Genomic DNA, 23,990 nt, shown 5'->3' on the forward strand with positions numbered 1-23,990 from the left:
CTATCACAGAATGATCAGTAAACTATCACAGAATGAAAATGAAAACGGAACCTGACAAATGCTTACAAAAACGCTGGGGAAGCACCTTCACATATTTCTATTTGTGCTTTCCATACATAGACAGTACTTGCTAATATTTATTGGGCAGCATGGAAGTGAGCGTGCAAACCAATATTGTCTCAGGTACTACAAACATACTATCACTCTTTGGTGAATGTTTACCTAGCTGTGAGCATTTAAGATTTCAAGAACCTGAAGAAGTGTACAATTATAAACCTGCATTAGTTATTAACAGCTCGGGACACCAGTAGTTAAACATGGTTTGGAGAAGTCTAGGTAAAGTCATGCTTTACATTTATGTCTGCAATGCCGTATCACTTGGGTGCATCTCTTCTTCTGAATATCAAAGACAGAACCAGGAGCTGCTGAAGTTTCTACATGAGATGGTAAGTTACCTTATGTCATCTATTTAGTAGAGACTAGCAGCTCTCATACTGCGAATTAGGTCGGTAGTCGGGAGAATAAGAAGACTGTAGGTTAAAAAATGCTACTTTATTAATTAAAGAGAATTTACTTCCAACATGGAAGTAATTTGCAAATAATTTAACCAGGTAGCAATCCATTAAAACTGGTAAGATTGTCTGTGTAATTCTTTAAATATTCCGAAACTGTATTTTTATTTATGAGTAATGTAGGCAATTTAGCTTCATTGTTGTCCATATTTATATTACAATTCTGCACCCTAGAAATTCATAGTCTATGGCCAAGCAGAACTTATTAATGTGAATTGTCTCACAAAAATACAAGAGACATATTTCAACACAGCTGATAACATGTTGTGGTTTTCAACCACGGTGAACCATGAAATCAGTGCTGCAAACATTACTTTACTGCTGAATGCTTTCTGTAGGCACATCTCACCATTTGTAGGATTTCTGTGCTGAACTCACCCGTCCTGATCTGTCAGTATTCATAAGTAGCTTGTGAAGTGTACCTGATAAATTGTTGGCATGTTTGCTTCACCAGATATTTCTAATACAGCTAGATATAGGATGGTCCAAGGCCTGTTTTATTAATCACCTGCTGCAGGCATTTTTACTGCATAATTACCTTTATGTCTGCCCTTAAATGCATACCTTTTTAGAAAGTACTTTAAACAAGTACCACATTTCACCTATATTTTAACTTTATTTTTTCTGTTTCAATTTCTTTAGTGAACTATTTCTACACTATTTTTGCACAGTAAAGTTATTTTTACTGCAGTACTTGAATTATATCTGACTTTTCCTGCTCTTTGCATAACTGACGGCTGTTGCAACATAGCTTGTTGTTATGGTGAATGTAATATAAAAATGAAGACATGCAAGCTTATTCATTATGGTGAAACAGCTTTTCCATTATTAGCCATAAGATAACAAGTAAAAATAAATGCAATGCTCTGCATTGTGATATATATGATAGATAAATTTGAATGTAAGAAAATATATTTAAAAAAATAAAATGTCTCAAACTGAAATGGATTCAATAACTTCCATTTAATCCCCGTATTCTGAAAATATCTGTTCATTTGAAATCTGGATCATTAGCCAAGAAAAAATGAAAGTGCGTGGCATATTTTATTATAAACCAAATGAAACAACAGCTGCTTGCCTACTAGTTCATACAAATGCCAGCACTATTTGCTAACCAAATTATGCTCAGAACTACATAAAGTGTCTTCTTATGACAGCATATGTAGCTTTATCGCACCATTATCTAAACCTGAAATCGATTCAATAAATTCCATTTAATCCTAATTATGATATAGTTCCACTGTGTCCTTTGTACAACCTGTAGCTTTAGTAATCATCATCTTGGGGTGCCTCATTATCCCACCATTAAAGTGATGTATGTAGTGGGAGGGTTATGGGAAGCTCCAGTCCCACTTAAAAGCAGTATTACTGAAATTGGAGAAAATAAATGATACTGTGGTGATTTAAAATAAAAATGTTATCCTTTCACTGGTTGTATAATGAAATAAGGAGTCATTTTAATTCAAGTTCATTGTCTTTACATTTGGTGTGTGCAGTAACAAAAGCAGAGTAACTGAAGTTGTACTGTCACACTGATAGCAAACACCACAGAAACATCTTTGGGGGGGGTGCATAAATGTAGATATGCCATAGTGGAAACATGAGTATGACAGATATAATCAGAAAAGGAAGTCATCATCATTATCAGCCCCCCTTTTTCCCATTGTCTACATAGGGTCAGGAAATCATGTTAACTGTCGCCATCTCTCTCAATTCAGTGCCATACTCCTGCCTTCTTCGACATTCATGCCTGACTGTCGCAGAACTTCTTTCACACAATCCATCCACCTCTTTACTGGATGTCCTTACTTCCTCTTACCTTCTTCCTGTCTGTCCCAAATCTTCCCTACCAGATTGTCTTCTGCTTTTCTACACATGTGTCCAAACCACCGTAATCTGTTCTCTTTGATGTTTCCTGCAATTGGATCTACTTTGGCTTCTGCTGTTATGTCCTCATTTCTTCGCCTGTCCCACAGTGTGCATCCTACCACCTTTTTCAGGCACTTAATTTCCATCACCTCTAGCTTTCTCATCCGCTCTGCCTTTACTGCCCAGGTTTCTATACCATACAGTAGTACCGGTTGCACCACTGTCTTGTACACCTTACTTTTCAGCTTCTTTGACATTCTTCTGTCATAGACTATACCTGATATTCTGTGCCTGTTGGCTGCAGCCCCTCTGATTCTAGCTTTGACCTCTTCATTCAGATTTCCCTTCTCCTCAACTACCCTTCCCACATACTTGAAGCTGTTTACCTGTTTCACGATCTTCCCTTCTATCTCAGTTCTCAGTTTCTTCTGATTTCCCCAGTTTGATGCCATTACCACTGTCTTATCTGTACTTAGTTTCATCCCATGTGCCTTCAGTTTTTCATTCTGTTCTCCTATCCTTTGCTGAAGTTCTTGCTCAGAGCCTGCCTGTAATGCCACATCGTCTGCATACAGCAACTTTGTTGATCTGTCCCCTCCAACCTGTTGCTAATGTAGTCCATCACCAGTATGAACAGCAGTGGGCTCAGAGCTGAACCCTGGTGTACACCCACTCCCACTGTGAAACCCTCTGTAAGTCCAAACACTGTACGTACTTGAGTCACTGGGTTCTTGTACATAGCCTGCACTAATTCTACCAATGTTTCTGGGACTTTGACCCACTGCAGTACTGCCCAGATCAGCTTTCTTAGAACCTTGCCATATGCTTTCTCCAAGTCTAGGAATGCCCAGTTGGACTCTTTCCTCATCTCTAGCTTCTTTTCAACTATTTGTCTCACTGCAAACATCAGGTCATTTGTGCTGCATCCTGATGTGAATCCGAAATGATCATCTCTCATCTTACATTCTACTACTCTGAGTATCCATTTATCAATCACCCTCTCCAGAACTTTCATGCAATGTGATAGGAGTCTGATGCCTCTGTACTGCCCACAGTTGTGGATGTCCCCTTTGTTCTTGTACACTGGTACGAGTATGCTTATTCTCCAGTCATCTGGGATACGCCTTTTGCTTCACACTGCTACGAGTACCCTCAGGAGCCATTTCTCCCCTATCTCACCCAGCATCTTTATCATACCTGCTGTGGCCTCATTTGGGCCTTTTTTCCCTGACTTTATTTTACTTAGTGCTATTCTTACTTTTTCTAGGGTGGGCTGTTTTTCTTCAGTCATTATAGGCTGTGTCTGGGGCAGTACAGCTTTTGTGGAGTTTTATTCATTCAGAAGCTGCCGGATGTGCTCCTTCCATCTTCCTTTGATGTCCTGTGGACTGGTAAGCAGGTTGTTGCTGGCATACTTTATGAAGAGTGTCTGACTATCTTCTTTATCTTTCTGTCTTTGCCTTGCAACCTGATATAATTTCTTTGTGCCACCTACTGAGTCACTTTCCAGAAGTTGATACAGTGCCTCTGATGCCCTGTTCTTTGCTATTGCAACTTCTTTCTTAGCTTCTTTGTTAGCCAACCAGTAGTCCTTCCTAGCCTGGTCGGTCTTTTCTGTCTCCCACTTTTTCCTACACTCCTTCTTTCTTTTGATGACTTCCTGGACTTCTGCTTTCCACCATCATCTTTCCTTATGTACCTTATTTCAATACCCGACGAGGCCACATATCTGTTCTGTAGTCCGCACAGATGCTGTTTTGAGTCAATGCCATTCTTCATCAACTCCACCCATTTCCTCCACTTCTTTGGGTGCTAGAGCCCTGAGTAATTATTGGAACTGTTATATTTTCTCACCAGTCAACTTCCAGGTCTTCAGCCTGGTTTCTGTTGACCTCAGAGCCTTCTCTGACCACTGCTTGTAGTTGATTGTGGCAACCAATGATTTATGCTGTGGGCTGACTGTTTCACTGGGGATGACTTTGTAATCATTGGTTCTACCCCAGTGCCTTTCCCTTATTAGGAGGAAGTCTACCTGAGTTGCATGTTGGCTACTCTTGTATGTAATCTTGTGACTGTCTCTCTTTCTGAACCGTGTGTTGGCTACTATCAAGCCATTTGCCAGACAGAAGCCTAGAATGGCTTCTCCTTCTTTATTCCTGTTGCCCCACCCATGTGGACCCAAGCAGTCCTCATATCCTGTTCTGTCTGTCCCAATATGTGCATTTAAGTCACCCATTATCAACACCAATTCATGTTGTCCTGCTTTATCTAGTAGGTCCTGCAGCTGCTGTCTGAATACACTCTTTTCCTCACTATCACAACCCTGCTGTGATACATAGGCTGTGATTATGAATATTGCCCTATCATTACACTGCAGTCTGATTGCCATGAGTGCGGCACTAATTCTGATGATATCCCTCATTGCCTTCAAAAAGGGAAGTATGTATACATAAATCAAACACTTATGATTTTGTTACATCAAAACAGAATGGGACCAGGCTGTATGTCACTGGGCAGCTTTGTTTTCTTAGCTTTTGTGTTTTATCATTAAATTTTTTAAATTTTGTTTGTTGCTTTCTTTTTTATTCAAAATGCTGAATGTTTATTATTAAAAATGTTTGTTACAGGGTGCAGTGACTTAACCTGCTGACAGTTGTTTGAGAGGATGTACAACTTCAATTAAAAAGACATTTTTAAACCTGACTATTGAAATGTGCTAATGTTGGATTTCACAGATTTGGAGTAATGGTCAGAAATACAGTAGTTTATATTCAGTGCAAGGAAGTGTAAACTATTGTATTTGGTATGCTAAAAGCCAGGGAGGAAATACACCCCTAGCAAGGAATGGTTGTAATAAAGGAGAAAAAAAAAAACGGAAACAGTCCTAAAACCAGCTATATCAGAATTATATAAAAAAGATCCAGTGTTGTAAAATGTTGCATTTCTCAGTTTCCCAGAAATAGGTGTACTGAACAGAAAAAGGACACTCTACAACTGAGTAAAATCAGCATACTTCTTAACAGAGATGCAGACAATGAAAGAAAAGTTATTGTCTTCTCCCCCGCTCTGCAGACACCTGGTTAGATCCTGGTGGAAGTAGTGTGTTCAGTTTTAAGAGTCTTAGTATCATGAGAACATTGATGAGATGGGGCCGTTCCCCTCAGGGTAACAGACTGATGCCCTATCTGCACCAAAATCTGTGTAAGAAAATCCAAGAAGAGCTTACATGTACCCTCAGTAAGGAGAGGATGGGAGGAGTATGGAATAAGATGCTTTAAATGGCATCTGGTGGCTTCATCTCGGGTACCATGTTTTCAAAATAAATATGAGGGGTATACAAGACAAGAGGGCACACTCTGCAAGGTAGACAGTCTGGGGGAGTGAAAATGCTATAATTTCTCCTTGAGACACATTCTCAAACTAACAAAAAACAAACCAGTTGCTACACTCTAACTAAGGTTTTAACTTTTTCTGATGTCTGCATCTGATATTCAGCATATAAAGTTTTGGTGTTTTACACTGAATCTTTTCTGTTTGTTTATTTTTCAGGGTGGGAGTTTCCCTGTGTCATGCAGGGGTGAACTTATTCCAAGCGTAAGAAAGGTACAGAATCATCTTAAAAAGTTACAGAATCATCTTCAAAAGGTAAAGGTATGTGTCTAGTTGTCATATTCTGCATTTTTATTAGTTTATTTGAAGTCATTCTTTAATAGTCTGGATACAAAAATAAGTTATCCTCCGAGAACATGGATAAATGTAAGTATAAAATGATTTCTTTAGTAGTCCATTAAGGTTGTGGATTCATTTCTAGCACTGACATTGCAGTTATAGAGTCAATGGGTACTTCACAGGGTAAGTTCTTAGCATGTGGTGTATATGTTCGGTGTTTAATACTTGTACATAACATACCTTTCAACTGTCCAGGTTTTCACAGAATGCCCAGATTTATGCCTTATACTTTTGGTCTGATCTCATAAAATTTTGTTTTTCTGGCAAAACATTAAGGACTGAACTCAAGCAATAATGACAGATATTTGAGTTTTAGACTTCCTACCCTTCAGAAAATTCATACTAATGCAAAACCTGTTATTGTATCAAGTTTCTACATTTGTAAGAGCAATACTTAAAAAAGTCTCTATTTATGGCTTTGCCCAGATTTCTTGCTGTAAGAGGTTGAGAGGTGTGCATAACTACTAGATAATATCTACATGCATAACTACTATATGTTTATTGCATCGGACTTGCAGATACTTACCAGATCGACTACATAGTTTAAATGTGTAATGTATAAGGCTTGCACCTAACTACCTGATCAAGTATGTGAATGTCCCTGATGTGTGCTTATAATGTACAATAACATTAATGCACATTTACTCCCCAGGCTTGCACTGAAAGAGGTTCAATACCCAGTCAGACTTTTTTGATAAACAAATACAAATAAATTATTGAGTTGTTACTATGGTCCAAGCTGAATGTTCAGATAAATATTAAAAATGGTGTAATACTTTTTTATTAAGCACTTTGCGGTTAGAATGCATTATTTAAGTTCTACATGTAAACAGAATTAGAGTTGTATTTAAGAACTTAACCAATATATTTAAAACAACTACTAAGCATAAATTCTGAGCCTCTCTTTTATTTGCTGGTTTGCAGATGTTTCGTTCCGATGCTCATTTAGTAACCTGGAATATCATCGGGCCAGATTCACAAAGACCTGCTCTTTTTAATTTCTCCAAATCTTTTGGGTTTCTAATACTATGACAGGAATGGACCCCATTCCCACGTCAAAGTATGATTAAAGTTCATGAAATTAGTATTATTTCATTGTTTGATGTCAGCCAAAAGTGCTCTTCGCAGCACCGGCAATGTGCCCAATAATGACTCCTTCTGCAATTTGTATGGGGTTACATGGATTAGTAACATATCTAAATATGATTGTAGATTCTTTTTTATAAGATCAGTTGCTCCTACTACTATTGGAACTGTTTGGATATCTTTCTTCCACATTATTCTTATTTCTGCCTTCAAATCCTGATATTTTATGACCTTGTGTTTCTCTGTACGCAAGACACTGTAGTCACTGGATGTGACGATTTCAATGATCAATGCTAATTTTGTGTTCTTTTCTTGGGCCACTATATCTGGTTTTCTAGCATCTATCTTTTGAACTGTTGGTAATGGGTGACCCCATGTAATATAAACTTCATCATTTTCTATGATGCTTTGTGGCTCATGTTTCCAGTGTTTTTCAGCCACTTCAGTACTGTAATGTTTGTACAATTCCCCTATGCAACATTCCTGCCATGTTATTATGCCTTTCAGTATACAGTCCTTCTATCATTAGTATGTCACAACCAGCAACAAGGTACGTGACTGTTTCCAATTCAGTTTTACAAAACCTACATTTGTCTGTTTCTCCCACATGTTCAATGGATTTCTAAACCAGTGTGTATGCAGCCCACTATCTTGGGCCACCAATATTAACCTTTCATCTCTTGGTTTGAATTAACCTCTCCTTAACCATTCCTGCATTCATTCTTGATCAATATGAGGATCTTCCAGAGGTTTTCTATACTTGCAACTATATTTACGCAGTTTTCCACATTTCTTGCCTTCTCCTCTCATCCTAACTGATAAAAGCACTCAACTCTCCCTGTATATAAAGAGACAGTAATTGTAGGCACTAAACAGCCTATAATTGCAAAGTACCTTGTCAAGGCAAGGGAAAACAGCTTTTGTACTCTACAAAAGAAACACCGAACCAGGCATGTCCAAGGGTCAGCTTCCAGTGATTTCTCCAGTCCACCTGGTGAACCTGGGCATACTGGGGCAATGCAGCAATTGCCTCATGTATACAGACAACACTCTCCTCCTACCACCCAACACTACAACCTGTGAGAGATGCACTTACATAGCCAAACTAGAAACAAAGATCTCTCCAGCCAAGATTGTGCTAGACAGTCAAGAAGAGGTGGTTAACACCTGCACTATACCTCAAGCAACACATAGACCCTCAAAACCCACATCACAAACACCCACACATAAAAACACTAAACCCACATATGTGGAGGCCCTTAACATTAACCTGCCCAAGAAACAAGGACTTCTGAAGCTGATACGCAAACAAACACCAACCACAGCCAAAGTAACACATAGCTCACAACACCAGTGTGCCACCCAACAACAACAACACCTAAGGCAAAACAACGTACCCAACACCTTAGTCATAGGTGACTCCATAGTCAGGCACACTGATGTACCACTCACCAGGCTGGACAAGGAGAAAATTACTGTCAGCTGCTTGTCGGGAGCCAGGATCTGCCACAAAACACATGCACTCAAGTCACTCCACAACAAGTACAAATATGACTCTGTCATTGTCCATGTTGGTGTGAATGACTTGAGATGTACCTCCCTAGTCTACATGAAAAGAGACATGGAAGAGCTCTTGGATCATGTGGCCCAGGCAGGTATGACCCTAGCCCTGAGTAGCATCCTGCTTTCCCCCAGAATGATACCACAGTATAATGAGGATCTTCCAGAGGTTTTCTATACTCAACAATTGGCTAAGTTTCTGGTGTCATTCAAAGGGGATTGAGTATCTGTCTGCCTGGGACGACATGATTGACAAACCATGATTCTTTAACAGAGATGGTCTGCACATGTTGCCCCTGGGATTCAGGTTACTGGCTAAGGCTCTTGCTACCCCCATAGTGCCTTTTTTAGGCAAGGCTCAAATGACAAAGCTACCACTGTAACAGATAAAAACACACAAAATCTGAAGGTTATGCTACTTAATGCTAGAAGTCTAAATCTCAAAATGCACTCTCTCGAGGCACTCCTAAAAATGAAGAACATCAATATCTGTGCAGTAACTGAGACCTGGTTCAAGGCTCCAGAGAGCACCCCTGCAATATCAGGCTACAACTCTTACCACACTTTTCAGCCACCAAACCAGGACCGAAACACTAAAGGTGGTGGAGTATCCATATTCACCAAGGATATTCACACCTCCAGGCTAGTTGCCCAACACAATGCATCTGAAATATTACAGGTACAACTAATGGTAGATAAGACTGCAATCTAAATTGTAGCTTGCTACAGATCCCCCACCATGCCCCAAGATATTCACTACACCCTTTTAAGCATACTGGAAAATATCAAGATACACCCTAACACCCTAATACTGGGTGATTTCAAATACCCTGCCATTAATTGGGAAAACTACTCGGGTACCAACACCTTTGCCCAATGGTTCTTGGAATTCATAAATTCCAACACCCTGGATCAGCTAATCCATAGTCCCACCAGGGGCTCAAATATCCTTAACCTAGTCATTACCAACATGGAAGATCGATGCTCCACACCAGCGGTCACCCCCTCGTTGGTCAGGTATGACCATAAGCTAATCAACCTTAACATCCACATCCCACCCCCAGCCCCCAGTAAGGAAACCTCCATAAAAAACTTCTCCAAAGCCAACTTCATGCTACTCAAGTCAGAAGTGACAAACTTCATGACACCCATGCAGACGGGAACTGAAAGTTTGACTGCCAAATCCTACACTAAGGCACTGTATGAGCATATCCACTTGTTCATAAATCTTGCCATTCCAAATAGAACCAAGATTCTCTCCTCCAAAAAAAGGAAGCCAATCTGGTGGTCTCTGGCCATAAACAAGTTATACAACAGAAGGAAGAAACTGTTACGGAAAAAAGGAAAATCCCAGGATACAAAAAAACTCCCTTACCAGCCTCAGTAAGAAGCTGAGGTCCCTCAAAAAATCCTCCAAAGCTAGTTATGAAAATATAATTGCCAAAGATTCCAAAGATAGCCAAAAGGCATTCTATAGCTATGTCAAGAATCTAAATGTCAATGCTCAGATCTGCTCTGAGCTCCAACAGAATGGCACTAAATATACTGATCCCAAGGATATTGCCAATATCCTAGCAAATCGATTCAGTGCCAATTTCACCCCCTCTCACCCCCTAAAGGGCCCATCTCAATACCAAAAGACTGCCAAATGCAGGTAATCATGGCCACACAGGTAAAAAATGCACTCTCCAAAGCTAAGAATACAGCATCCATGGGACCAGATGACATCCCAGGCTGTGTACTACATGAACTACAAAATGAACTGGCACCTCACCTAAGTGTCATGTTTAATCATAGCCTCACCTCAGGCTTCATGCCCAATGAGTGGCACACAGCTATAGTGATCCCACTCCACAAAGAGGGGTCCACCTTGGACCCCGGGAACTATTGCCCCATCAGCCTAATGAGCCTGATCTGCAAAGCCATGGAACACATTATCATGAAACTTATAAACATAGACATTGGCAACCTTCAAACACTGGACTCCACCCAGTTTGGTTTTGTGAAGGGCCGATCTTGTCTGTTCAACCTGATTGACTTCTTTGAATCAGTCTCCAGAGCCATGGATGAGGGTAAGATGGTCCACACAGCATATCTGGACCTCACCAAGGCCTTTGACACCATCTCCCACTCTGGAATCATAGATAAACGTACTAAGCTGGGCATTAATCCCTACATCACTCAATGGGTCCCAAACTGGCTTACTGACAGAACCCACACTGTAAAAGTAGTCGACTCCAAGTCCAGCTCCAGACAAGTGACAAGTGGAGTACCTCAGGGGTCAGTCCTAGGACTACTCTTGTTTGGCATCTACTTCTCCGAAGTACAGGCCAACACCAAGTAACAAAGTTCGCAGATGACTGCAAACTGGGAGCCATTATTGAATCCCCAAAGGATGTGGATATCCTACAAAAGGACCTTACAAAGACAGATGCTTGGTGCCAAAGCCATGGACTCAAGTTCAATGTCAAGAAATGTATAGTTATCCCCTTTGGTAAAAAACATGTACCCATGAATTACTACATAAGTGGTAGTACACTAAACACTTAAAGTGTGATAAGGGACCTAGGGACACAGGTGGACAGTGGTCTCACCTTCGATACCACATAGCCACAACAGTCAGGAAATCCTTCTATGTGGCCCATCTCATTACTAAGGGCTTTTCATCCAGAAAAAGGAGGCCATTGTCCCACTGTACTCATCCCTCATTAGACCCATTATAGAGTACAACGCCCCATTTGGTATGTACCTCACATCATCTGTAACAGTTGGAAAGGCCGCAGAAATACCTCACTAAAAGAATCACAGGCCTAAAGCAGATGCCCTATGCTGACCGTCTAAAAAAACTCCAGCTATATTCTGTTGCATATCATCTACTCAGAGGTGATCTCTGCTTAACATACAAGGTCATGTCAAACCCAGAGCTGTTGGACATGCTACACTTAAAGAAATCCCAATCCCTCAGTACCACGCACTCCAGGGATCTAAACCTGGTCATCACGATGAACAAAACATGCTGGAGGGATAGATTCATGTTCCAAAGGCTCCCCATTCTCTGGAATAGACTCCCCATACATGTCAAGCAGAGTGCCTCTTTGGTCCTCTTCAAAAGGAACCATGATGACTGGATGGGAGATAGGAAATTCACCCCAGGGATCACGTCAGTCACTCTGCTAGACAGGGGACCAGGGAAGTAAAATTCCTAGGAAAAATAGCCGGGGAAATGTTATGGCTAGCCTTGTATAGCCTAGTACCAACCTATGAACCTTTACCTTATATTCTTTATTTTGTTTTTTGGGATATTCAGTTGCTATCTGATTTTTATCTACTTCTGGTTGGATTTCCATTCCTGCTTGACGCATATATGGTTCTGCAAAATTAAACAGAGAAGTAATCTTAGATTTATTCTCTTCGTGTTTCAAAACTTTCACTATGTTTGGGTTTTGTGAGGTAAGCAGATATGTGTGGAGTGCCACGATTGCAGATTTATACATGTAATCAATTTCAAGGAGGCCCATCCCTCCTTCGGAATGGGGAATATATAATCTTGGTATGCACTGATTTTTATAAATCATTTGGTGAGCATGAAGCATCCTTCTTGTTTTCCTATCTAATCTATCCAACACATTTTGGGCCCAGTCAGTCACTCCAAAACTGCAAGTTAGGAGAGGAAGAGCAAATTGTTTTATAGCTTGGATTTTGTTCCTAGATGTCAATGCTGTTTTCAGAATTAATTTAAGTCTTCTAAAGTATTCCTAAATTTTATTCACATTTGTTCTTGTTTTATTGTTGATCCTTTATCAATTACCAAATGTATATGCACTCCCTATTGTTAAAGTTCTTTCATATCATATTCTTGTGCCAAACTGATGTTTTCCTGCTTTAAAGGTTGCTTTTGCACATTTATTAAGACTGAATGACACTCATATCATCTGAAAAGGTTTTAACAACCTGCAGCTGTGCTTTCAGTTTCTCATCTGATGAGCTATACAGTTTTAAATCATTGACAAAGAAGATGAGAAGTCTTTACACTTTGTTGTTTTCTAGGAACCAAATTATAACCATGGCCTAAGCTGTTAAGTAAACAGCTTAATGGGTTAAGGGCAAGGCAGAAAAGCAACGGTGACAGAGAGTCACCTTGGAATATCTACCTTTGAATATTTATCCCTGGGATAATAATTTGTCCTATATCATGGCTTAATTGCAAAGTGGTCTACCACTGTTTCATGGTCACTGTAATGTAGTCAGTCAGTGTAGTGTGTATATTATACATTTTAAGTACTCATTTATCCATGAATGTGGGATACTATCAAATGCGTTTTTGTAGTCAGTCCATGCCATACTTAGATTCTTCCCCTTTTTACAGTTCTCCACTATAACTTTATTTAACAACAAATTATCCTTTGTTCCATTTGACTTTCTTTTATTGCCCTTTTGTTCTACTGCCATAATTGAGTTTTCTTCTAAATGACTATAAACTCTGTCGGCGTCAATCCCCGCGTATAGTTTATACGTCGTCGGAAGACAAATTATTGGCCTATAATTTTTAGGGTAGCTTGCAGGTTCACTCTTAAGTAAGAGCATTGTTTTTCCTGTTGTTAACCAGTGCGGTGTCTGTTTGGGGTGTGCATATAAATAATTCTTACTCATGGCTAAATCTTCATGGAAAGATGTTAAAACTTTTAACCAAAAGTTAGGTACTGCATCTGAGCCTGGGGCTTTCCAGTTAGAGGCTTTTCTTAACTTTGTTTCAATCTCTCTGGATGTTACTTCATCCCATTTCATATCCTGTACCTTTAAACTTCTTTTTGTTTCTTTTACTTCTTCTATCCATTTAGCATCTTTGTTACATTTCACAGGATCTTCATAGATACTTCTCCAAAATATATCTATTGCTTCTCTTTTTGGTGGTCTTTCAATTCCTTTTACCTTGTCTCCCAGTTCTCTATAAAACTTTTTTGGGTCATCAATAAATTGCTTATTTTGCACATTTCCTTTATATTTATCTGTGTATCTTCTAAGTTAGATCCTGGTCTGTTCTAATACTGTGCATTGCTTTTATCACATCTATCTTTCTTAGTATTTATGTTGATCTGTTCCCTCTTCATAGTCTTCTAACAGTGACACTTCTTGTCTTAATTGCTTTATACTTTTCTCATTTCAATGTTTCCATGATAGTATTCGATTTCTCCCCTTCCTTTCCCTCACTACCCTGTGTTCTTGTGGTATAACTTTATCTGTTATTAATTTAGCTGCACAGTAATATATTCTGTTTACTTCTGTTATATTGCATGGATCTCTATGAACAGTCCTAATTACTGTGTTCATTTGTTTTATGAAATGTCTGACTTTTTGGGTTTTATTGACCTTCTGCAGTCTGTTTCTTTCATTGATCTTAATATATCTATGTCTATTAAATCAAGCAACTCTTCTCTTAGCTCATTTTCTTCTAAACTGAAGGCGCATCCCTTGTTTTCCAGTTCCTGCAGACATTCTATAGAAAGTTCTATAGCATCTTCCTGTGGCACCTTCTCTTCAATTTCATCCTGTGCCATCTATTGCTCTGTCATATGGGAACTCACTGGCCTATCACTCCTCAACATTGACTGCATCAGAGTTTCCACAGTTTCCTGTTCCTTCCCTTGCTGTCCAGGTTCAAGTGAACGTTTATACTGGTTTCCTGTAGACGGCTCCAAAATATCTTGATATAACACCTGACCAATTGCTTCCTGTTTGACTGGTTTCCCCTTAATTCAGATATCCATTGCTCTATCCTTTTGTGGTGCTTTCTGAATTAGATTTTCTACACTGAATCCTTCACTTTGCAGTTTGTATTTCTTTAACTTCTCCATCACTAATCTCCTTTTCTACTTTTCCTCTTTGTCTTCTTATTTTTTTATTGTACAGTTTTCCATGTCTGGATTCCTTTGCCTGTATTTCTCTTCAAATATCTTTGGTGCTGCTCTTTTTGTATTGGTTAGTTTTGCTTTCACCTTTGCATACATATTACACCACATTAAATCTCTTTTCCTTTCCCATGTCCATATTCATTCTTCACGTCTCCTGATCTTCCTGTTTCTCCTTACTTTGGGGACTCACTCTACCATGTTGTGATGTAACCTTTATTAGACCTTCTACACCAAATCCTTCACTTCGCAGGCACTCCATAACTCCAACTTCTATTTTTTTAACTCCTACTTTACTAATCTTTTTTCCTACATTCCATCTTTGTGACATTATTTTTTATTGTGAAATTTTCCATATCTGGATGCCTCTGCCTGTATTTCTCTTTGAAAATTGTTGGGGCTGCCTTCTTTATATTGATTAATATAGCAATAACCCACGCCTGGGTGTGGGTAATGCAGGATTTACCCACGGTTGGCGTGGTTTGGTCCCGAGGGCGAAGCCCAAGGGACCAAACAAAGACAACTGTGGGTAAATCCCGCATTACCCACACCCAGAAGTGGGTTATTGCTATTATACTATGTTATTATTTAAGAAAAGAAATAATTACTTTTCTTAAATAATGGCATTGTATAATGCCTCTTTACTGCCCTTCCGCAGCTGTCTGGTATCCGCGGCAGTTCTGATGTACTGCGCATGCCTACGCAGTACATCAGAGCTGTGGCCGAAAGCAATGGAGAAAGCAAGATCTCCATTGCTTTTTACTGTTTTGCTATGTTAAATGGGTTTAACATAGCGAGACAGCTTTAAAATAAGCAATGGAGATGGAGATGCAGTTAAACCCATTTAACATAGCGAAACAGTAAAAAGCAACGGAGATCTTGCTTTCTCCGTTGCTTTTTTTTTTTAAACCTGTCTTGCTATGTTAAATGGGTTTAACATAGCGAGACAGCTTTAAAATAAGCAAGGGAGATCTCGTTGCTTATTAAAGCTGTCTCGCTATGTTAAACCCGTTTAACATAGCGAGACAGGTTTAAAAAAAAAGCAACGGAGAAAGCAAGATCTTCGTTGCTTTTTACACACGGTGTTGCTATGTTAAAGGAGTGTAACATAGCGAGACAGCTTTAAAAAAAGCAATGGAGATCTCCGTTGCTTTTTTTAAACCTGTGTCACTATGTTAAACTCTTTTAACATAGCGAGACAGTGTTTTAAAAGAGACTTATACTAACAGAAAAAGTCCGGGCGACCGGACCTTTTTCCATTAGTATAAGTCGATTTACAACCAGCGTGCACGTTTTGGAATATTAATGGGGGGTCATGGTATAATTTAGCTTTCTCCTTTGCATATATATTGCACCATATCAAATCTCTCTTTCTTTGTTATGTCCATATTTCTTTGTTATACTTTTCAAATATCTCTAGGTTTTGTTGTTTATATTTTTGCACTTCCTCAGATGCTTCTTTTTCCAAACAGATCAAAGTTTCTTGATCTATATAATGTTTTTCACAAATCTGTTGTATTAATGAATGCAAATTTTCATTTGAAGCTTCTGACAGTTTTTCGTGTGGAAGTATTTTTCTTTCTTCCAGTTTCTCTCAATCATTTTGTATAAATAGTAACACTACATAATTTCTTTCTTATCCTCACTAGTCCACTCTATCATCTTTATGGCTCTTCTTTTGCCTATCAGATTTTGTGATTTTTGTGGACTACTACTTCCTTCTACAACAGGGGGGCCATCTTCATCCTGGGCCTGGCTCCGTTGTAGGAATGTTTCCATATTTTGAGGATTCTACACTGTCATCTTTTTTCCATTCCTGGCACCAGTGCACCTACCAGGATTGGGCACCTTTTTATCCTGAGTCTTGTGCACCCAGCTATCTTTTTTAATTTTTGAGCTACTTATGTTTATGATATATGCTATATAACTGCAGTTTATATATTAGTGTCGTCTTGGTGAGATTTTGTGAAAACAGGGTTCACCTCACGAAGGTACTCACCAAGACTTGAGGATGAATTCAGTTTCAGCAATAATACCCTCCTTTTCTTGTCATCTCCCGATTTGGAACCCAAATACTGCTGTCAGTGTAAGTGACTTACTTCAGTGTAAGGCCGATCTGGGTTACACCTGGGGACAGATTCCAAAAGATTGCTCTCAGGTTGCTCTCACTGTAAATGGTCACTTACACTTCAGAGCAAGTCTTTTGGAATCAGACCCATAGTGTTCTGGGTAAACAATCTGTACCCATTCATAGAAATCTCTTCCAGGATCAAATCTGCAATTTATTTATTGATTTAAACTAGGCAAGACCTATGAGTGAAAAATGTCTGAGGCCAGGTTACTGGAGGGCTGTCAGGTATAGATAGGATCAAACTCCTGCTGTAACTTGCATTCTGTTCACAGGAATAGAAACTCAGCTATTCTGCAAGGGTCTCTAGTAGACAGTGGACACAATGGGAAGTCCTGAATGGATAGGAGAGATAGACATTGGGAGATACAGAGCAGAAGGAAATAGGAAAATGGTGCAGTCATGTCCTGGACAAATGAGTTCAACTTATATGGCCTTCTGGGGATAAACTGCATCCTTTATTGCCTTACTGTGCTGTTCAGAGATGAAGGTAGCAATAATGGCAAGGCCACGTTCCATTAACGGAGAAAACCCTGTCCTGGGGTACTCTCAGGTCCATAGCTCAAACAGAAGTAACACACTCAAAAAGCGTTTACGGTGGCGGGAACATGACATCTCCAGACTGTAAATGTTGGAGCCTCGTGTGTGTCACTGTGTAGTGAGATGGTATGCTGCGGTAAATACGCTGTAGTGTGCTGAATAAGAAGGAAGTTGATGAGCAATGGCCAAAATCAAAAATAACCGAGGCAGTCAAACCAAAGTCTGTATGACATGGCTGAGAAGCACATAATAGTATGAGCCCTTCATGCTTTGCTATCAATGTGTGCACATGGTAATGCTGCTTATGTGCTAATAAAGATGTTGACAGGTTCTGGAGAAGCTAGTAGCATTATTTGCAGAGATTTAAAGAAGCTTGGCTTTAATATAAATCATTACAAAGACTCAGTGAAAGTAATTATAGCATCATTGCTACTTGCTCTGGCTGTCTAGAGGGATAAAGCCATGACTAAGCCCAGGTAACTCCAGTTTGATTACCAGCTTGAGTGATTGACAACATGGGCAGATGAACAAAAATGGCACACATGGAGCTGGAGAGCAGCTGATGCAGTAAAAACAAGGATGATATCACCAGTAGATTCAAAGTACAAACAATTTAGTCCACACAAAGTATATGCACAAGCTTTTATCCCTGCTCAGTCAGGAACTTCTTCAAAGTAATTCAGTTAGTAAAACACACTTCATTTAAATACTAAAAACATGGGCAGATGGGCTGTGTGTAACCATCCTGGGAGGGGTGCGTATGCATATGGACAAACCTCTGTGCTTGATTCCTGGTGGAGGCTAAGGACATGTAAGGAGTCTTCTCTATAAGGTGGAGGCAAGGCTATAGTTGAGTCACAGATGGAGACATGGATGAGACACGACAAACTCAGTGCATGCCATCCCTTTAGACAGCATGAGTACACACATGGTGCAGGATTAGGCCTTAAGTGAAAAACACTTCCTTACTGTCAGTATGATACTGCCCCAGGTTGCCCCCCGTCTTCTCAAAAACACTGAGAGCAGCTAATGGTCAGTTGTGGAAAGCAAAAAAAAAAAAAAGCCGGCATCATGATTATAGCAAACCTATGAAAGAGGTGGAAAAGGAAGCAGTCTGATTGGTTAACAAGGGTATTTAAAATGCATTTAGTGCACACTTAAAATATGCTTCTTACCACAAAATGGCTAATTGCAATTGCAAAAAACTAATTTCTCCCCCACATGTTTCATTCATTCCAGCAGTCACAGTGCCCCTATTTGTCACCTTGTCTACCTGCTCCTCCTTTGTCACCTAGACTTTTCCAAGTGAGCTGGGACTGACATGGATCTTAATGGCTCTCTGCAGGGGGATGCTGACAACTGCTTCTGCTGCTGACAGAGCTTATATTATGACCTACCATTGTTTCCCCAGCCTCCACCCCTGCCATCATCAATCCCTTCTGTGGACCATGCCTCTCCTTAGGGAGTGTCTTCAAGAAAAAACCCTCTCCCTGGATGGTCAAGCCTGCTCTTTCCTGCCAGCACCTTGGACACGGGAGCCACTAATCAAATGCAGGTCATTTCGACCATTGTTAAAGCTGTATCCCTTACACTGTGATGTTGGCCAAAAAAATGTAATTATTTCAGTGCAGGCAGATAATGGATTGTGCGCTAAAGGCATATTACAACAGACATAGATTTGAAATACAGTCAGTTGTTAGGCCTTTGCATCATAGCAACTTGTTATATAGTAATATATAGTAATATGTAGTGGTATATAGTAATATGTAGTAATGTATTGTAATATATAGTAATATGTAGTAACATATAGTAATATATAGTAATATGTAGTAATATATAGTAATATATAGTAATATGTGCTCATTGCAAACAACAGAGTATGTTACTGCTTATATAACAAACAGAAAACTGAGGTATACATGAGCTACTCAGCATTTGGTCAATGTAACAAAAATATTCAGCATTCTGGATCCTATATGACTGTATTTCCTCCAGAAATGTACTGCTACAGAAGGATGTCTTAGAAATGTGATGCATAAGCAAAAACATGAGTATGTAAATTTTAGGGAGATCTCCAATAACATAGACATCAGGAACATGTGTGTAATACAATGATGTTTGCACTTAACATTTATATTTTAATTGTTACTGCAACTGTACTGTTGGCATATAAACGTGTTAGTAGTTATTAATATATGAACTCATTAGTACTTACCACATCTAGGTATACATGTCACACTTATTTCCTCTGGAAAAATGTCTGCCGCTTAAATTTATATACATAAGCATGCGTTAATTAGCAATATGAAAACATATGCTCCTGTATTCTATGAAAAATACTGTAGCTACTCATTAAATAATGATCTTTTTGAGGACAAATTATTCATCTGTTGAATGCGTTTCTGTACAAGCATGTGTAGACTACTTATGTCGCTGAATACATGTGACCTTTTTTATATCTGAATGTCGTTACAGGTGGAAGATGCTGTTTCAGTCACGCTCGCCATGTTTCAAGAAGTACAGAAACTTTTCACTCGTAATTTCAGTGCAGCAAAATGGAACAAGATAAAAGCTGACAACTTTTTAGAACTGTTGTACCAACAGAGTAACGTACTTCATCACTGCGTACGTAATAACGCTTATCCCTACTGTACATCAAACAAAACGACTTTCTGGAACATACCATGTTCAGATAATAACTTATCCATATCATTTCTTTTTGATAGCTTGTAGAAAAAAAGATGCAGTCCAAAAACAACAAGGCAGTTAAAGTGACGAATAAATACTTCAAAAAGCTGTTGAAGATTTTAAAACAGAAGGTAAGAAAATATCTTGTTCAACTGATTTGTTTTTATCTGCTTTGATAATGATAGTTATAAAAAGATTGGTTGCTGAAATAGTTGAGCTTCTATCAAGAATCTAGGTTAAAACCATATGGGACTGCAGAGTGACCATAAACATTTTGTAGTCCTGTTTCTAGTCCAAGCTTTACAAGTGGAGGGGTAAACAAAGCTGTCTGTAGTCTGAAGTCAGCAGTAATAGTTACCATAGAAAATGTGCAAATGAAGGGAACTGTTTTCCTTAGTGGGCATAATCTTATTGGAAATATGATTACATTTTAGTATATTTGCAAGACACTTAGAGGGAACATTAGCCCACTCAGTGTATTTCGCAATAATTCTAGTCTCAAAAAGCAATTGCTTGATTTGTAGTTGGTCAAGTTGTTACTTTATCTTGAGCTGAACCTAAAGCTGGCTATTTATGGATGTCACTTTTTCTGCAGATCTTTATGCAGTTTAGTATCTTCTCCTTTGGATAGGACTAACTACAATCCCTCCTAATGTAACTTTGAAGACCGCCTGTTTGATACCACTTAGTAGTTTACTAGCAAAGTATGTTGTGAAAATGGCGACAGACAAGGGGGGGTATGATGCTGTAATTTGTGGGTGATACCAGTATCATTGTTGATTCTGGCACTGTTTGGTGTCATAACATTAGACAAGTTCCTGTGTTTATGAGTGGCAGGAGAGCTATTAAGTACCAATGGTGCATTTCTGCTTCTTGGGGTGGTGGTATTTAATCAAGAAAGAGAATGCATGGCTGTAGAATGTCATTAGCCCACCAGAGTTAACAACAAATGTATTTGGTAGTCACACATGCTAGCATTTGCACTCTTAAAATGTCTCTGTGTAATATAGCCATCCAAATGAAAACTGCCAACCCAGGGGGTATGCTACGGTCCCCTCAGAAAATGTTCACCTAGTTCCCATCTGCCCCTTTCCTGAAGGACAGGCATGAATGGGTTTCCGAGTTAGGGAGCTGTGATAACCTCACCATTTTTTCTCTGCCCAGGGACTGGACAGGCAGCAAGAATATTCATTGTCAGATACAACAGAAGGGCAATATATAACTGATTTAGATCCTTATTCTGGTTTAGTGATTTATGGGAAAAAGAGAAACAAGGTAGCAGTGGGTTCATACAACTTTCTTGCAAAAACTAACCTTCTAGAAATAAGCATCAACACTGTCTGTACTATTTAAGTAAATTCTGAAATAAAGAATGAATGTTATGTAAAGGAATGCCTTACTTATCACATCTATCAAGTTACTCACCTAAAATATAAGTCACTATCTTCTTTCACCTGCACTGTCTTGTGTCTGACACATGCATTCCTGAACATCCACTACCCTTTCTATAAATGAATGTTTTCACATCACACTGAGCCACAATGTTTTAGCCGCACATTTTGTCCTTGCACATCTCCTATCCATAAGTACACTACTCTCTGAGACTTCACTGAATCTTCTAGAATATTAAACACATTACCTCTTCAATCTTATATATTATTATTGAGTAAACAAAAAATATTTTTGGATCCCTTACAGAATTCAGTACTTATACTCAAACACATCCAATGCTCTGTTAAAAACTAAAAATGAAAATTGCAATTCTTCAACATCTCACAAACTGTGGTTCAGCAGACTAATATGTGACATTTGTATTTTAAAGTATTATGCACTAAAAATGTTTGCAGACTTTGCTAATTGTTTTTTTTATTTATTATTATTTCCTTATAGGGCTATGACCGCTGTAGCTGGGAATTTGTAAGAGACCAGGTCCGGACAATTCTTCAGTATTCTGAACCTATCACAGTTCAGTGAAAATATTTTACAAGCATGGATCAGATATCTACAAATTAAGTCTATGTTCGGCCACTGAGGAAATATTAAATCGAATGGCTGTACGTCAAACGTTAATCAGCCAACAGTACTTTTAATGAACAGGCATGTCTTTGAATATAAAGTCATCGAATGGCCATAGTTGGCCAACATAAAAGAACCTCGATCTGCTACTAGCTTACTGGTACCTTAGCTTTAACAGAACCTGCCTTTTTCCCAATTTAGTGCAACCTCTGAGTTGGTATATATAATTAGGGGGGGCACAGTATTGTCCTGTGCCCCCCCTCCCCCACCACACGCTAAATATATATGCCAAATCCAAGGTCGCTTGGGGGAAAGGGCAGGTTCTGTTAATATTTTTTGAATAGTTGAACATAGACCCCTACAAGTTCTCAGTATTAAAACAAGCAGATACTTTCACATTAAGCAAGTTTAACCCTTAAAGATATAAGTAGTCAGTTGATCCTGACATATATATTTGTAAATCGTTATTTATTAAGTAAATTCTAATTATTTATGACAGTAATATATATTTTTCAAGTTATGATACTAATTTAAAATGTTAAGTTTTATATTCAGATGTATAATATAATAGAAGTTATTTACTTATTTTGGAGTGTAATGAAACATTGAAGCGCTGTGTACAAACAAAAGCCAGCTATGAAAGTAATACTGGTCAGAATTTGAGTTACACTCCATTATGAGGTAATTAAATGAATCGGCTGTGCTGCCTTTCCTATGTATTTAATATTTAATATTTAATAGCGACACTTAATTAACGCGGTACTTCACTGCCTCTCGTATTCGCATGTCTACATGAAGGATTGTGCCAGATCAGTTATCAGGAATGGGAAGCACCGACTTCAGCTAATCCTTTCCTATCTGTAGATAACTGACAGTATTCCAGTGGACACATCAATATGCAATAGAAGAATTTACAGGGCGACTTTTATGGCTCAGTTTTGGGACCATTTGTGCTGGCTGCAAATTTTTTTTATGAATTTCTATTTATTTATTTTTGCACTAAATATTTGTTAAACTAAACCTTCTCTGTATCCAAGTATTCCTCTTACTCCTGCATTCAACTTATGGATGAAATCAAGGAGCTGCGTTCCTGGAAAAAATAATAAAGAAACAATAAATGTGGTATTGTTGTTAAATACTATGCTAACATAAAGGAATGTCACATTTATTCAGTGTCAGAATAGGACTTTGTGTTGTTAGATGAAAATTAGGATATAATTTTGTACAACTGGAAAATAAATATTTTTATTTTCATTGTGAAATATCAGTTTGCAATTTTCTTTTTCTTACCATAACTATTGTCAGGATATTAATATTATAATTAAGTGCTGAGATTCAAATAAGAATCTACTGTTTAAACTTACTGATGGTGCAGTCTGCTATTTGCTCAAATAACCAAAGGTTACCTTTAGAAATGTATAGATGTGTACACACAGATGCACACACATGCACTTAGACACACATACACATACATACACACACACACACACACACACACACACACACACACACACACACACACACACACACACACACGCAGACACACACTTGCGCACACGCAGACACACACACACACACACACACACACACACACACACACACTCACGTGCGCACACACAGACACAGACACACACACATGCGCTCACACACACACACACACACACACACACACACACACACACACACACACACACACACACACACACACACACACACGCACACACACCTGGATCCCCTTTCTTTTGGATGAAATGCATGTTAGTCCAATCAGAAATCAGTGTGCATTTTTATTAACTAACATTTTATCAACTGATATGTTCTATAATTATGGAGATTGTAGAATAGTGTGCAATCTAGACATTAGTGTATGTATGTATGTATGTATATGGATCTACT

General features: G+C 38.8%; 1 protein-coding gene across 1 annotated transcript; it reads left to right on the forward strand.

Annotated features, from left to right (window-relative positions):
* Positions 1-317: 317 nt before the first annotated feature.
* On the forward strand, positions 318-22,052 carry LOC122788068 (interferon alpha-17-like). The gene is made up of 5 exons (XM_044054990.1): positions 318-446; positions 5,991-6,092; positions 19,866-20,015; positions 20,117-20,209; positions 21,969-22,052. Exons 1-5 carry the CDS (start codon positions 318-320, stop codon positions 22,050-22,052), a joined length of 558 nt encoding a protein of 185 aa, XP_043910925.1.
* The last annotated feature ends 1,938 nt before the right edge of the window (positions 22,053-23,990 follow it).

This window comes from Protopterus annectens, chromosome 13.part0 (assembly GCF_019279795.1).
Source record: "Protopterus annectens isolate FY-2018-M chromosome 13.part0, PAN1.0, whole genome shotgun sequence".
NCBI lineage: Eukaryota > Metazoa > Chordata > Ceratodontiformes > Protopteridae > Protopterus > Protopterus annectens.